The 16,428-nt window shown below is 39.9% G+C and overlaps 1 protein-coding gene across 1 annotated transcript in view; it reads right to left on the bottom strand.

Moving 5' to 3' along the window:
• The window catches only part of LOC133218286 (phosphate-regulating neutral endopeptidase PHEX-like), a 75,696-nt gene that overhangs the window by 37,305 nt on the left and 21,963 nt on the right, over positions 1 to 16,428 (bottom strand). Inside the window, exons 4-9 of the mRNA XM_061364611.1 lie at positions 15,200 to 15,286; positions 13,914 to 14,140; positions 10,625 to 10,693; positions 7,797 to 7,913; positions 4,438 to 4,521; positions 3,988 to 4,133 (exon numbers count right to left, since the gene is read on the bottom strand). Coding sequence (XP_061220595.1) covers positions 3,988 to 4,133; positions 4,438 to 4,521; positions 7,797 to 7,913; positions 10,625 to 10,693; positions 13,914 to 14,140; positions 15,200 to 15,286 — 730 coding nt within the window. The remainder of the gene's footprint in view (positions 1 to 3,987; positions 4,134 to 4,437; positions 4,522 to 7,796; positions 7,914 to 10,624; positions 10,694 to 13,913; positions 14,141 to 15,199; positions 15,287 to 16,428) is intronic.

The following is a 16,428-nucleotide window of genomic DNA, read 5'->3' as shown; positions in this document are numbered from 1 at the left end:
AGAAACTTTTGTGTCAGACATAAATAATGAAGGCAGATGTCAGTTTCAGGAAATATCTCACAACTAATTGAGGGTATGTTTTAATTTGGAAAGGGAAAGAAGGCTGACACATCCTAAAACCAAGTCACCTGATGAGATTATAATTCCTGATTGCAATCACACCAGAATTCACCGATGCAGAAGATGCAAAAGAAACCAAACCCAAAACAGTAGGAAGGCTTTGCTTCAAAGCCCAGATACATCTATTTGATGGAGGGCAGCAATGGGGGCAAAGCATGAGGGGTTTTGTTGTTATAAGTTTCTTCGAGGAGCAGTGTTCTTTGTTTTTCAAAACAAAAAGAAATCATATTTTGTTTTAATTTGTTTACCTATTTTGAGGGTGATCATTTTACCTTTTTGACTAACTATACAAAATTAATTTGTCATCTTCATTTGGTTTAGAAACCAACCCATTTTGGTTATGAAATGCCAACAGTGCATATCTTGAGGTGATTTTCATCCCAGTTTCACAAGTACACTGAGGGTCAGAGCAAAATCCAATGCACACATAAAACATAAAAATCTTCTCTACTCTTTCAATAAAACCAGAGCATTTGTTTTTGTAACCTGTCAGAAAAGTACAGCACATAGTACCCTATTTTAACGTCAAAAAGACTGTTACAGGAAGTGTAGGCTTGCTCTTAACCAGTATGACCATTATTGTGATACACACTCCCACAGGAAGTGGTAGAGAGCTTGTTTGCTGGGACAGTTAAAATTACACCAGATCTTATGAATATTTACTAAGGAACTCTCTACCCTGTCTGGGAATAAAGTAGGTTGCTGATGCGAAATTTTGTGAATTTGTAATATTATAATCAACAGCTATGGTAGTAATTAAAGAGGATAGATTAAATATGAGATAGATGGACAAATTACTTGACATTTTAAGGAAAAAAAAATCCCTTTCACAAATATCGAGATCTGTTTGAAAATCGTATTTAGAATTGAGTCAGGAATCAAATTATAAGTACTGAAAAAATTCCCCCTTTATTGCTAGAGGCACTAGTTCAAGTCAAGCTATTGTAACTTCTCTGTAATGTTTCAGAGGCATGCAAAGACCAGAAAGGAGATCTACTGCCCCCATCCCTCTCTAAAGAAAATGCCTTTCATGCTTCAGGAATTACAATGTGCTTCTCTATTAATTGTCCTATACTACAAAGATGGAGGGTAAGGTAAGGAAAAGGAAACCAGTTATTCACTCTGACATTCATGAGAATGATAAAGCTGCTTCCTTCAACAGCTGAAAACATTTCCAACAAGGACACAATTTACCGTGCCCTCTTTATGGCTTACACATAAAGCCCCAGCACACAGGTAAACAGGGAAGGGGTATAAGGGGCTCCTAACAGGTCATAGCGCAGTCCTGTTTATTGTCTCACATGGCACAGCTGTATTTGAGCCCTGCCATTATCTTACTGATACCACAGCTACATCTATGTTTTCAACAGTATTCTTCTTCCTGTAATAGATATAAACTCCATTTAAAATTAGTCAGTACACTAAAAAAACTAAAGAAATCCCTGAAGACTTCTTACAAAGTTTGATTTCAGCGCTGAACACCTGATATGATTTAGATTAGCTAGCTCAGGGCTAATGGAAACTCCTGCTAGGGTAGCTACCCAGATTCTTGGGCAGCTTTCTACAGACAGCCATGCTGCTAGGCTGGATTCACAGGAGTGCCCTGGCTTGGGAATTTCAGACAGACCTCCAAATTGCACAGCTGCACATACTTCAAACTCTACACAGTAACATGATTATATGCAGCAGGGTTGTCAAGTAGATAACTTCCTCATTCTACAAAGTTCACTCTACAGCCTGCCAAAGTGCTATTTTCTAATAACATTGCCATGTGAATGATTTCACAATTCAAGATTATTCAGCAGGTTCTTCAAGGAAGCAATTTTTAATATTATTACTGTGAGTCCATATAACTTGTCACCTTCATCATGAAGAACTGCTTCTCTAGCCAGACTTAATTTTCCCTCCATTCTTCCCTCCACCGGAAACAAACTTCACAGAGTACTTTGACAGATCCCTAGGGCATGAACTACTTTTTTGCTGCCATTTTGAATAGCACCCATGACAGCAGGTTGCTCACTTGGGACACGCAAGGCATTGGAATAAAATTATACTTTAGGGGTAGAAGATTTGTAATGGAAAATGATATGAATTTGATGAAAGTACCTGCTTCTTCTGATGACACTGCATCTCCTGAAATGGTGGGAATTGACATTCTAATCACTCAAATCCAAAATTTTGGAATGTTTTACTACAAATTTGATTGGTCTAGATTTTACAGTAACAAATAAAATTCATGTTGTTTGCATAAATTTAACCTTTAAAATATCATACGGAGAACAAGATATGAGATTACCTGAAAGAAAATGCCTTTTCTAAGCTTTCAGAGTTCGCACTACATGGAAATGTTAAGACCTCATTGTTAGGAGTTCGCATTAAGATGATTCCCTAATTTTCTCAGACCGGATAACAAGGTTACTTCTGGAGCAGACTGTGACATTTTAAGTAATGAAAATCATCATCTAATAGACAAACATGATCTTTGTTGCCATGCAGAGACTGTTTGGATGGGTTTTACAAACAAGAATTTGAAGCCTGCTTGGGTTGAATTTAGCGCTATTTTCAACTTCTAACATTTTGTGATGCAAATTTCTAACCGTGAGACTGAGAAGAAAATGCCCAACCCATTATCATCTATAAGATATGCAGGATGAATTTACTTGAAATCAGACACTGCTTTTGCCCACTTCCTGACCTGTGTGAGTCAGGAAGCTGGTATTGGGCTCTGCTGAAGACAGGCATTGCCATTCTTTCTGGTCATTATTCCAGCCTCCCTCTGTATGTCACCAGCTGGCTTAACTCTTGTTCAGTACTCAGATTTTCCCTGAATAAGACCTTAATGGGAAAAGTCTCCAGGTATTTACCCTGTAGTTACAGAATAAATTTTCGTTTAAGTGTATTTGTAGAGAGGCAATAGCTAATTATCTGTTGTCTTGCTATATATGCATCCTCTTAAATCACCACTTTATACCCAGTGACGTAACTAACTCTGAGATACAAAAAGCATGGACAGCCCAAAACATTTAGAAGACTTTCTTCAGTAGATTAAGATTGGTGGCACACTAATGATATTTGTTAGAATTTTACAAAGAAAGGATGTTTTGTTTATCTGAAGGCAGATCAATAATTTTTATTTTTTGTATTGTTCAATTTGTGTGTTATGTTTACAGGTACTATGAATTAATGTAAACCTTCTGTCACTGGAGACACAGTCAACAATATAATGCTTCTGAATTAGTCTTTTTTTCTGAAACATAAGCTTACTTGTGGCCATACTGTATAATCAGCAAAAAATTATTTTTTGAAACAACAGCCTAACAATATTTTTTTTAAAGCTCAGAAACATGCCTCAACAGAGATCAAAATTATCACAGAATCACTTGGATGACATCAATAATGATGTTTTGAAATCAGTTGTCAGGTTCACATACACTTTTTCATCACACTGCCCAAAGGTGTGTTGCTTCCCTGTGCAAAGCACATCTACTATGTTTAAGCTACCTGCATGTTGCAACTATGTCCTATGGGTGTAAACAATTTGACATTGTACAAGACCCCATACAAGTAAGAGATGCTGAATGCACCTGCAAAGAGCATCTTTAATGTAACACACTTTCCATAAATTAAGGTGTTGAAACTGCAAATTTTCCTGCTTCACACAAGCTAATATCTATATCCTCATTCAGACAAAACCAAACAGACTTTTTGCATAGAGACTTGATTCCAAGATTATCTGAAATACATTTAAAAAAAAGGCAAATAAAAAGAAAAAAAACCAAAAAAACCAACCAACCAACCAAACAAAAAAAAAACAGGAAAAGCTATGTCCTCTCATAAATGCGCATGAAACCATCATAGGATCCTTACTTTTTCCTTTCATTTTCTAGTATCCTGAATAAATCTTTGAAGTACTGGGGAACACGGACAATCACGTTTTCTGAAGGACCTATATCTTTGAGCTCAGGATAGAGTCTGGTGTCAATCACCTTCTTGATGTATCCCAGCCAGTCAAACTGCAATGACAAAGAGAGGCTGGTTAAAGCAGATTATGAAGACAGATGATTTATTAACTAAAGTGCACCACTGAGAGTAATGGTCTCAAATCATACTATGACTTTAGAAACTATCTCCTTTTGCCTTTACATGTGTTTTCAAACCTCAGTAAACTTGTAACTGTATTTAAAATAACATCTGCCATAATTGAGTACACACATTCCTGATGATATTCCTTTAACATGCTGCTCTGACCACTAAAGGCAATCTAAATTACATAGGTTAGACATTAAAAGAATAATTTTGCAATTATTCCCAACGAACCTGTGGAATCATGGCACTAAGCTCCGATATGTTCATTTTATTGTACATCACCTCACTTGTTCGATTTTCGTATGGAATCATGATCTGGGGGGAAAAAAAAGTAAAATAAAAAAAAATCATCAGAATAAGAATTATCTTGCAAGTACCTGCTCTTACATTATTACTGTCCATCGTAAATCCTCGTGCAGAAATATCTCGCCACCTGCTTTCCAAGCAAAGCATTAACTTCCCTTTCTAAGGATGACATTTAACTAGGAGAAATGGAACACAGGTCACTGCCAGTTTAACTCATTACTGGGGAATTTAATGAGCTGCATGTCTTCTTTGAACATATTAGACCAATTTTAGCTCTGCTTGTACTAAGGAAATGCATGCTGATTCATAAGAGATAAAAGCATACTGAGACCACGAATATTTATTCATCCCATCATGTGGGGTAGAAGCCAGCTCCAAACTATATGGTTTAAAAGGTCAAATCTGAGATAGGTATGGTGGAGTTGCACCTTGCCTCTTGGATTTGAACACTTTCTTGCTACAGCCTGTCTCCATCTGAGGGAAGAACTGGATACACACAAGTATTTCTTCATTTTACTCCACCATCCTCATTACCAGAAAACCTGGGTATATAGGCCACATATGATCTAAAGCATTCTCCAACTAGGCCTCTCATCTGGGTGACCAGAGGAGCCAGACCTCAAGATTTTCTGTAATGTTAAAGACCAAGGACACAGCAAAAATAAACCCTAAACACAAAACAAGTCCTTTTGTAATTGAGAAGGGACATTCAGATTCCAAGATGGCAGTATGGTTCATAAGAGAAAAACAAACCAAACACAAGACAGAGCTCAAAATTTTCTCAGTGTTCAAGAGAAACAAGAATTCCTCATGGCAATTCCAGCGCTGCTCTAAGGTAAATCTTATATGACAGTCTGTACGCTATGCAGTTTAAAGAGGACAGAGGTTGATGCCAGAATAACCAGACAGCTGGTGGCTCTCCAACCAGAATTCTCCAGTAAGTTCCTGTGGTTTTACTATTGCTAAAGCCACTCAGAAAAAAAATATAACTTTCTTCTCCCTTTTTGCTAATTTCATTTACCTGACAAATCTCTAGACTCTTCTTGAACCTGTCTGTTCCCTTCCTCTCAAATCTTTTCCCATTCCTCCAGAAATGCAAACCTCATTGAAATCTTCCTTGTACATAATAAGCTCTCTTGAAGCATGACACTTCTTCCTGTATCCAAAGTATGCTTCCTTTATCCTTCCTCTCTCTTCCTGGGCACATAAGTTCTCCATTACATACATTCACTTAAAATGAATGCAGAGGAGCACAGAATACAGTAGAAGCCTAAGTAACAAACAGAACTATCTCCTTTGAAATCATGGTAAATGTTTATATAAATCATTGTGCTCGTTAGGGATTATCCAAAACCCTTCTCCCTGGACTCATGCCTAATAATCTAGATGTATTTTAAGAGTATTCACAATAAAAGGAAATTAGGTAACCATGAGCAAGTCAAGTGTGGCTTGTTGCTATGCATTACAGAACCTGAGAACATTACAGTTGCATGACTATGCATTACATGATCCATGTCATTGTATATGGCAACTGCACCTATATACTTTGTGGATTAAAGCTCTGTAAGATATTTGCTAAGTAAAGCATTAGAGCTACCAGAAGCAGCAATGGATCTTATCACATCACCAATAAATATAAAAACTTGTTTCTGTTTTTCAAGTCTACTGGGTAACTATGAAGTACATGCTCATTAGTCCATCTACACTGTGTATCTGAAGCTGAATATTGGGCTTTATTTAAGAGTTTGGCAAAATTTCATCTCTTTTGGCAGAGATGGAAACACTGATTTACTACTACTGTTAATGACCCTCAATTCTGTATAAACCACTAAGAAGCATCACTGCCTTTCTTCCTGCAGACTGCAACAGCAGCACCAGGGGAAAAGTATTCTGCTGCATCAGCTGTCCTATGCAACAAGTTTCTCTTTTAACAGGATACTCAGCATTCCACAGGGGATAGCTTATTTCTATGGTGATATGAAGAAATAGCTCAGCTGACAGTTCTGCAAATCAGTGTCAAGTTTGTAGCCTTAACTTTTGCTGATTTCCCAGCATTGAGGTTAGCTCTTCTCTCTAGCTTTAGAAGAAGTGGAAATGATAGTGGATTTGCAGCTCTGAGGAACAGGACTCCTGCAGCAGCCATACTGAAACAGGGTATGGGGAAGCAGAAATTCTCCTTCAGCCTGCAATAGTCCTAATGCATAAATTAAAATCCACAAGGGGGTAAATAATGTCACCAAGTAAATCAGTCAGAACCAAGTGCCACATTTAACTCTGCTTAGATTTACTAAATTCAGTTGGTCTCCTAAATCAAAATTCATGGAGTTTCTCGGCTCCTCTCCAAAGGTGCCCCATGAAAGCAATTCAGAAGCTAACTGCCATGTGACTGTAACCACTGCCCTCTCACTACCATGCAGCAATGACACCTCAGTGTTGCACTGCTTTTAGACTGTTCAGAGAATCAGCCTGATCTGATTCTTGAATACATGGTAAAGTATTCTCAACATAACTGCACATCAGGGACTCAAATTCTGCCCAAGCTCAAAATTATAGAATCACAGACTCACAGGATTGTTCAGGTTGCAAAAGACCTTTAAGATCATTGAGTCCAACTGTAAACTTAGCACAGCCAAGTCCACCACTAAATTATGTCCCTAAGCACTTCATCTGCACATCTTTTAGATACCTTCAGGGATGGTGACTCAACCACTTCCCTGGGCAGCCTGTTCCAGTGCTTGAAAACCCTTTTGGTGAAGAGATTTTTCCTAATATACAATCTAAAACTTCATACACTTGGCATCAGCCCATTGATCATAGGTCTCCAGCTGCACGATGGCTTCCAATGCATTGGTGCAGATGCGCTTCAGTTGAGCCATCAACTGTTCAGATGCCACAACATCTGGGGGGGGAGAAGCCCAAATTCCTACATGACCATACTCAGGTGTTTCTGTGGTTTCCAATAGATCAATAACTCTTGTGTGTTTGCTGCCGCATGGATCTCCATCTTTTACCTCCACTGAGACAGCAGATTAAGCAACCTTGTTAGCACAGTCCCTCAGAACTAGAATGCCAACCCTAGGCTTACCTCTAGTGAGTCTGGTTAATATATGGTGGCACTGGAACAGGTTGCCCAAAGAAGTGGTAAATGCTCCATCCCTGACAGTATTCAAGGCCAGGCTGAAAAACTATTGCTAAGGTTGTTGATATAATGGCTTTTCATTTTGAAGAAGTATTGCACTTTTGTTAGGTAAAAGGTAGCTTCAGTCCTGCATTAGGTTACCAACCTCAGCTATTTTAACTTCCAGTCTTAGAACCGACTTCATATCAGACTCAGCTCGTGAAGCATTTGCTCCCAGAAGCACTGCTGTATCAACCATGAACTGCAAAAAGGCATCTCGATACTGTAAAGAAACAAAAAGGGTAAAATTACCACTGGATTTATTGTGAGCACAGCTGTAGCAGTAGACCAGAAATGCCCGGCTATTGAAAAGTGTACAAATACTTTGTACTTTCATGACCTAGCAATCAAAATTTTGCTTTCCTTACCTTGAATGCCTGCTGTCATCAAGGAAAAAAAGGAGAAATAACACTGTAAACATACTGTGCATAGTGGAGAGATACCCACTGCGATTCACAGAGTATAAATCTCAGGGAATGGAAATGACACTTCTGGATTAGACTGACAACACTTACAGCTCTTAAAGTGGGATTAGACAATGTGTATGAAAATCATATTTAACCTGCCTGATTACCTTCTACAATTACATTAATTTCTCAGTGAAAGACAGGAGAGCAGTTTTGGTTGTTTACTAGGTTTAAAAAGTACAGGTTAGAGAAGGGATACAGGTTGGTACAGGTTGTATCAGGTTGTATACAGAAGTACAGGTTGGCTAGGGATATTAAGGATAACAGGAAGGGATTCTACAGATACATAGCAAACAAAAAACAGATTAGGGAGAACGTAGGCCCCCTCAGGAAGCTCTAGGGTGAACTGGCTACACAGGATTTGGAGAAGGCTGAGGTTCTGAATGACTTCTTTGCCTCGGTCTTCTCTAGCAAAGGCTCTGACCGCACCACCCAAGTCTTGGAAGGCAGACGCAGGGACTGTGAGAATGAAGACCTTGGGCCCACTGTAGGAGAGTATCTGTTTCGAGACCATCTTAAAAACCTGAATGTGCACAAGTCCGTGGATCCTGATGAAATCCATCCACAGGTCCTGAAGGAGCTGGCAAATGAAATTGCTAAGCCACTGGCCATCATATTTGAAAAATCATGACAGTCAGGTGAAGTTCCCGATGACTGGAAAAAGGGAAATATAACCCCCATTTTCAAGAAGGGGAAAATGGATGACCCAGGGAATTACAGACCAGTCAGTCTCACCTCTGTGCCTGGTGAAATCTTGGAGCAGATTCTCCTGGAAAGCATGCTAAGGCACATGAAAAACAACAAGGTGCTTGGTGACAGCCAGCATGGCTTCACTAAGGGGAAATCCTGCCTGACCAATTTGGTGGCCTTCTATGATGGGGCTACAGGACTGATGGACAGGGGTAGAGCAGTTGATGTCATCTACCTGGACTTGTGTAAAGCGTTTGACACTGTCCCACATGACATCCTTGTCTCTAAATTGGAGAGACATCAATTTGATGAATGGACCACTCAGTGGATAAAGAACTGGCTGGATGGCCGCACACAAAGAGTTGTGGTCAATGGCTCAATGTCCAGCTGGAGACCAGTAACGAGTGGTGTCCCTCAGGGATCAGTGTTGGGACCGGTCTTGTTGAACATCTTTGTCACTGACATGGACAGTGGGATTGAGTGCACCCTCAGCAAGTTTGCCGATGACACCAAGCTGTGTGGTTCGGTTGATACGCTGGAGGGAAGGAATGCCATCCAGAGGGACCTTGACATGCTTGTGAGGTGGGCTGATGCCAACCTCATGAAGTTTAACCATGCCAAGTGCAAGGTCCTACACCTGGGTCGGAGCAATCCCAGGCACAGCTACAGGCTGGGCAGAGAAGAGATTCAGAGCAGCCCTGCCGAGAAGGACTTGGGGGTGCTGGTCGATGAGAAAATGAACATGAGCCGGCAGTGTGCGCTTGCAGCCCAGAAAGCCAACCGTATCCTGGGCTGCATCAAAAGGAGCGTGACCAGCAGGTTGAAGGAGGTGATCCTGCCCCTCTATTCTGCTCTCGTGAGACCTCACTTGGAGTATTGTGTACAGTTCTGGTGTCTTCAACATAAAAAGGACATGGAACTGTTGGAACAAGTCCAGAGGAGGGCCACGAGAATGATCAGGGGACTGGAGCACCTCCCTTATGAAGATAGGCTGAGAAAGTTGGGGCTGTTCAGCCTGGAGAAGAGAAGGCTGCGTGGAGACCTCATAGCAGCCTTCCAGTATCTGAAGGGGGCATATAGGGATGCTGGGGATGGACTCTTCATTAGCGACTGTAGTGACAGGACAAGGGGTAATGGGTTAAAACTTAAACAGGGGAAGTTTAGATTGGATATAAGGAGGAAATTCTTTCCTGTTAGGGTGGTGAGGCACTGGAATGGGTTGCCCAGGGAGGTTGTGAATGCTTCATCCCTGGCAGTGTTCAAGGCCAGGTTGGACGAGGCCTTGGGTGATATGGTTTAGTGCAAGGTATCCCTGCCCATGGCAGGGGGGTTGGAACTTGATGATCTTAAGGTCCTTTCCAACCTTAACTATTCTATGATTCTATGATTCTAAGTGTACATTGAAGTGGATAAAAAATGGGCTGAGTCAGGTCCAGAGGGCTGTGATCAGCAGCACAAAGACTTGGATGCCAGTCACTATTATTGCACTTCAGATGTCAACACTGCTTGAGCAGAAGGGTTGGACAAGATGAGCTCTGGAGGCCCCTTCCAAGGGATAACAAAAGCACAGGGATCCCAAGTCTTACAAAAATCTTCATTTGAGAAATTTTGCTAGTGTTTGTAGTGGTGGTATTTTCTGATAGAAGATACTCTGAAAATTTTTGATCCAAACAAGCTGCATTCCTTTCTGAGTTTGGAGTTCAAGAAAACAAAAGCAACAATGGAAAAAATGGAGGGGGGGAAATAGTCATTCTCATTTCCTGTTAATGATACTTACAGATTTGGCTTCTGTGGTGTTCTCTAGGTAATCCTCTCGAGATGCAAGAGAGAGGCTTGCTTGGTCGAACTGGTAAAAATGACAAGAAGCAGCATTCAGTGTGTAAATTCATCAGAATGCAAAGGTAAGAAACCTTGCGAGGTTTGTTCTTCTGATAATTACGGTAGATGTGTGCAAATATCTAATACTTAATACATTGCACCAGCCTAAATTTCACAGGATTTCAAAACAACAGAAAAATGCTATACTGTGCTGACAGACAATACTTAAATCACATCACTGTGATCTGAGGAGCCTCAGATGCCCTCTGCAATACCTGAGCCACATACTACAGCAAAGAATCACCTACACAATGTATGTGTTTATGACTCTGTTAGCAAGCAGGTAACGCACTAGCAGTGGGTCTACAGTTGGTGGTGATGACCATTCATCCTATATATATTTCAGGGTACAACAGTCAGCTTGAGGCAAACACTAGTCTAGTACATGGATCAAGTGGTCATTAGGTACAGGAGCATACTTGCTGCTGTGTATCTAGAAAGCATCGCTAGCTTTTTTGATCAAAATTAGGTTACACTTTTGATCTTCACCCTAGACAAGCACTAAGTGGTGTATTTGGGTTTATTGAGCAGATGTACTAAAGCAGCTGGATATTAGCCACAGAAATGACTGCATGCATGCACAGGAAATAGTTATTCCTCCAGTACACTAGCTAAAAATGTCTGGTAATTCCAGGTGGATCTTTGACTTCTACTTATATTTTTGACTTAAACAGGGATCAAATTTGTTAGTCTACAGTCACGCATATATTGGAATAAAGTCCTCCAAACCAGACCTGAAAGTTCATTGAGATCTGCACTTAGCCTTTTGAGTGAAATGACTACATGGGAGAATTTGCTTACTATTTCAAGTTCCTTACCAGGCAAAACTCACAGCACAGCATATATCTTAAAATCACCACTGGAAACCGAGATTTCCAAAAACATTTCAATGCAATGAAGTCAAGTTAGGGTATGGAAGCTGAAGATGAAAAAATTTAGCCAACACCCAAACTCTGAATAAGATACTACCTGAAGCAGAAAGAACAGTTCTGATGTTCTAAAACTGTTATTTTGATGCTGTATTTGCTTTTACAAGATAAGTCTAGTGAAGAGAGATTGTATTTATTAATATAATTTCATATAGTCTTTTTTAATCTAAATCCTGCATCATTTATGTTTCACGTTTTCTACATTTATAAAAATGACCTAAATAAATACAACTTAGAATCTAAAAATGAATTAATAAATGTAATTTTTTCCTCTACTTGTTGATGTTCTCAACCTTTAAAGCATACCAGAAATAAATAAATAAACCACCCACAAAAAGGAGAGTAGCTGTGATGCTCAGTGCAACCCTGATTCTTTGAAAAATAATATCACCTTCTTTTTTCATATTGAAGCAAAAATAATATACTCTTATGCTCTGCATATGTGTGTCCTGGTCATAGTCAATTTCAGTGATTTGATCTGTTTCAATTATGAGATTGTTTCATAAAATGCTTATCCAAATCTTCCTGGCTTAAGGGTTACATTTGACAATACATTGAAACCAAGAAAGTACAAATATGAAATATAAAAAAAAAAGTTCACCAACTTCTTCAGCTCTCAAGAAAAAAAACCAAAAACGCCCATGTTGAAACCTGAACAAAGTTTTATTTGGAATTTCTACTTTTTTTCTGATCCACTCATGATTTTGCAATGCTGAACAAAAAGAATTTTGCAATAGAGCCATTTTCACAGGCATATTTGAAATACTCTGTGGTATTACTCTGCTCCCCTGGGTATTTGTTAAAACGTGGACAAAGTCAAATACTGTCGGATACATTCTGCAGATCAAGACTTAATAAAATTTACAACAGAATATCCTATGGAATAATAGATCATTTATACCACGTAGTGCTTCAGTTATTTAGATGTCTAATTTTTAGGTGCCACTAATCATACTGAGTGAAGATACTGCCAGGTATAATTTGTTTCCAAGAGACCACCGATATGACTGCCCAGCCTTTTCTTGACAGCTGACTTGGCCTGAAATATCATGACAAGAGATAACTAAACAGCTCTCCGGATTCTACTGTTTCAATTCTTTAAGGAAATCTCCAGGCAAAGCTGTCCTGACAGGATCTGAACAATGTCTTAGCAGTGTGAGATCTTTAATACAGAGAACAGTTGATCTGCTGTTGACCTGCCTATTCAGGAAAATGTCCTAGAGATGGGGAAAAGTTACCCTTCAAATTTATACCAGGTTAATGCCTCAGTCAAAATGCATTTCAAAAACTGTCTCAGAATCGACATCCACTCTAGTACAACCACAGTTAACTGCTGTTTGATCCTCAAGTACAATGTATTCCTGACTACATCCCTACAACTAGCCAAGATGCTAGCAATGTAAGGATCATAGATCCTATTTTGCTGTGATGAATGGCATCATAACTTTCTTCTTTGTCCTTTCTCTCTTGCTTTCATAAAGTATTTTCTTGTAGCAGTGCAGGGCTGGTCTACTCTGGCTATTCATCTCTACTTCTTAAACATCAATGCATCTGGCCCAGGCAATCACTCTTGCCACGGTGACATCTCACAGTAATGAAACTCTCCCTGGAGTTTTGGCAGACTACAGTGAGGCAACATTTCTAGGGTCTTTTTCTCAGTAATCTAAAGTGTTGTGTAATGCCATGCACTGTTAACAAACTGGTAACCCTTTGGTCCAAAAGCTATAACATTTCAGCAACAGGACCAATTCTGTATTTCAGGTTTAGTAGTGCTTGGGATACACCTGTGTTGTTATATGCAGTATAGGCACAAAGCAATGTGTTTCCATCTCAAGAAAAATAGCTCAAGCTATATGCTATTGATGCATCATTCTTCATCTTCACAAACACAAAACATTCTTCATGCAACTGATGAGTCATAAGCAGCAGTCATAAGCAGCACCCAAGAACACCACCTGGACTAGATGTGCACCTTTCTCATTTTCATGTACCTATACCCTGGACATTGGTCCAAAGAGAATGTTTTACCTTGTTTGCCATTTGAAAGGAGAAAATATCCTTTACAGAAATACTTTTTAATAGCATGTTGTTCCTAGTGGTTTCTACATTCCCACAAATCACCTCCTATGTACATTTGTAAATCAGTAGATAACACCAACAATAATCAAGGGCAAACATTTGGTATGCAAACATGTTTTTTAAAAAAACGAGAACACAAGATACCATGCAAAGTAATCCATTAGATATATTATCCAGTACCTTCAGGATATAACGATTGGAGATTTTGTCATCAGCAGCCACATATAAACGGATGAAGACAGAGTTACTGTGTTGACCACGAAGAGTTGCCAAGGCTTGGACTAAGCTAAACCTCCTTTCTGACCACAGCCCTTCAGGTCCAATGTTGGATTCCAGCACAGGCCAGCGAAAAGGTGAGTGTCTCAGTATACTTAAGAGGGGTTTCACGTCAGCTTTTTCAATTTTATCTGAAATGCCAAAGTGTGACAACAATTACATTCCAGACAATTCAAATCCAGTAGCAGCCACACAAGCACAAAGATTTATTGGTGTTGATTGACTTCTAGGCAAGACAAAGAACAAAAGCTGAAAACCAAAGGCTCTGCTATTCCTGTAAGCACAGAAGAATGGGAGTCCAACCCAGTTTATCCGCATCAAGAAAAAGAGAGACAAATCAGTGCCTTTCAAAAAGGGCAAGGGCTAGAATTAGGTCAATTAAAAAAAAAATCCTCACTTAAGAACTAGCATAGCAACTTCACTGTTTGTGAGAGGGAGCTATTGTACGTAATCAAAGCTAGAGAGGTCAGCATCTTGGCACCAAGGCTGCAGAGCAGGCTGTCTCAGTTGCTGACAGTCAGTCTCAGGCTATGCTGAAAGAAAATTGTGCAGGAAATAAAGTCTGAAGGAGTCAGAAGGACAAAGGGCATCTCATCCCAACTCATCTTTCACCCATGCAGCTACATAAAGGTAGAGATGTGCCCCAACCTAGTGTGCATCACCTTACAGGAACATTTCAAGCTCAGGAAAATCATTCCACATATGTGGCTATATGGGTCCTCCTCCAAACTTGCTTGGCTTATTAGTTCATCTTAAGCTAAAGAGTCATAGGCTGTCTGTACCCAGCCCTGTGGAAGTGTTTTGATTAAATGGATTTAAAGAAAGGTAGAAGATACTAAGCAATAGGGTCTTGAAAGTGTCAGTATGAGTTTTCATCAGAGGATTCCTCTGATTTACTCGGCACTACCCCCACAAATCCAGGGCATGGTTTGGTATCCTTTTGCAGAGGTAAACATCCCTTCACAGTTTTCTGACAAGCAGAGGTCTCTATAAAACTGACTTCTTGTGCCTTGGTGTACCTCAGTCTTGATAGATAGCTTCAGAAATATGCAGAAAATCCTCTGCATTCAGTTGAATCAGTGAAATCTGTGCCTCTGCACAAAGCTTTACTGTCCTCAGCAGAGAGCAAAAAAGCCTGCTTTATAAAGACAGGTAATATATATGTGTTCCTCTCAAATCAGGCTACTTACTCTCATTCATGCAGGATGCATAAAGGATCTTGGCCTTCTGCACAGCTTCACTGTCTCGCCTTTTGCTGATGGGTTTCTCAAGCAATGCTGAAAAAACAAATTAAATTATTTTCAATGCATCACAAAATGTAGAAACTGTTTGTCTGTCCCAGGATTTACTTTAATCATAGCATTTAATTAAGGATGAGGTTCCATGTATATTTTCTTAAGCAGTAACAAAGACATAATTGCACTTATTTTGATCCCCAACAGAGAATGACTATTTATTTATTTATTTTTAAGAGGACAGATTTAAAGGCAGGTAATAGATACCGTGTGTTACTCATCCTCTCAAACAGCAACCCTCAGCAGACTGAGGGGATAGTGAATCATGGGATGAGGGTGGGAAGGAACCAGTGAATAAGGCAGGAAGTCAGAGATTCTTTCAAGTGGCTCAGCCTCTGGTGTTGGTATGCTATGAAATTGGGGTCTAACAGAGATGACAGAATCCCAGGAATGAGACCAGTGGCATTCACTTTTGCCAGATCCACTGCTGTTGAAGAAAGCAGCAGAGAACTACCCTGTGGCTGTCAAACACACACAGACTCAGTCCTGTAAATGACAAAGATGGTCAAGTGTCCAATTATTACCTGAAAAGCTACACTACATAGCTCCCTCACACTGTAGGTATCAGCCTCCTTGGTGACTGAAAGCCAAACTAGCGTTTCTAAACCATCATCTCTCTCTATTGCTTGCATTCCCCACATTTCCTTATGGAAGTGAAATAGCTTGAAAAGTGCGTCAGAATCTCAGCAGTCCACTCTCAGCTGCCTCAAGCCATTTTATCTAAGTTGTAAATCAGCCATGATGCAGGTGCAGATACCCATACTACAACTAAATACAGAGGCAGCTTAGCTTCAACAAGATCTATCTGCTTAGGTGTAGCACAGCATAAGCACTTCCATGGCAAAGAGAAGCAGAGTAGTATTTAAGCACAGCACAGAAGCCCAGCTAGTAAATCCTGTTGGACCTCACCTGGTTTTGTAAGACCCAAACAGGTCCTGCACAGCATTAGCTTATTGTTACTGGGACTCCTGGAGAGAGTGGCTTTGCTGGAACCATCCCAAGTCCCTCCTGCTGTATGCTCAGCCAGAGCTAAAATGTCTTAAAAAATTCAAAAGGGCCTTCTCTGTGCTATACTGCTCAGTGCTCTTGGTTTCAAATAAGCAAAGGCACAGTGCAGATCAGCC

This window comes from Neopsephotus bourkii, unplaced genomic scaffold, assembly GCF_033783945.1.
Source record: "Neopsephotus bourkii isolate Nb327-2 ecotype Australia unplaced genomic scaffold, CSIRO-AGI_Nbou_v1 NB_1234, whole genome shotgun sequence".
Lineage (NCBI taxonomy): Eukaryota > Metazoa > Chordata > Aves > Psittaciformes > Psittacidae > Neopsephotus > Neopsephotus bourkii.
Note: the sequence above shows the minus strand (reverse complement) of the source record. Positions and strands in the feature narration are given on the sequence as shown.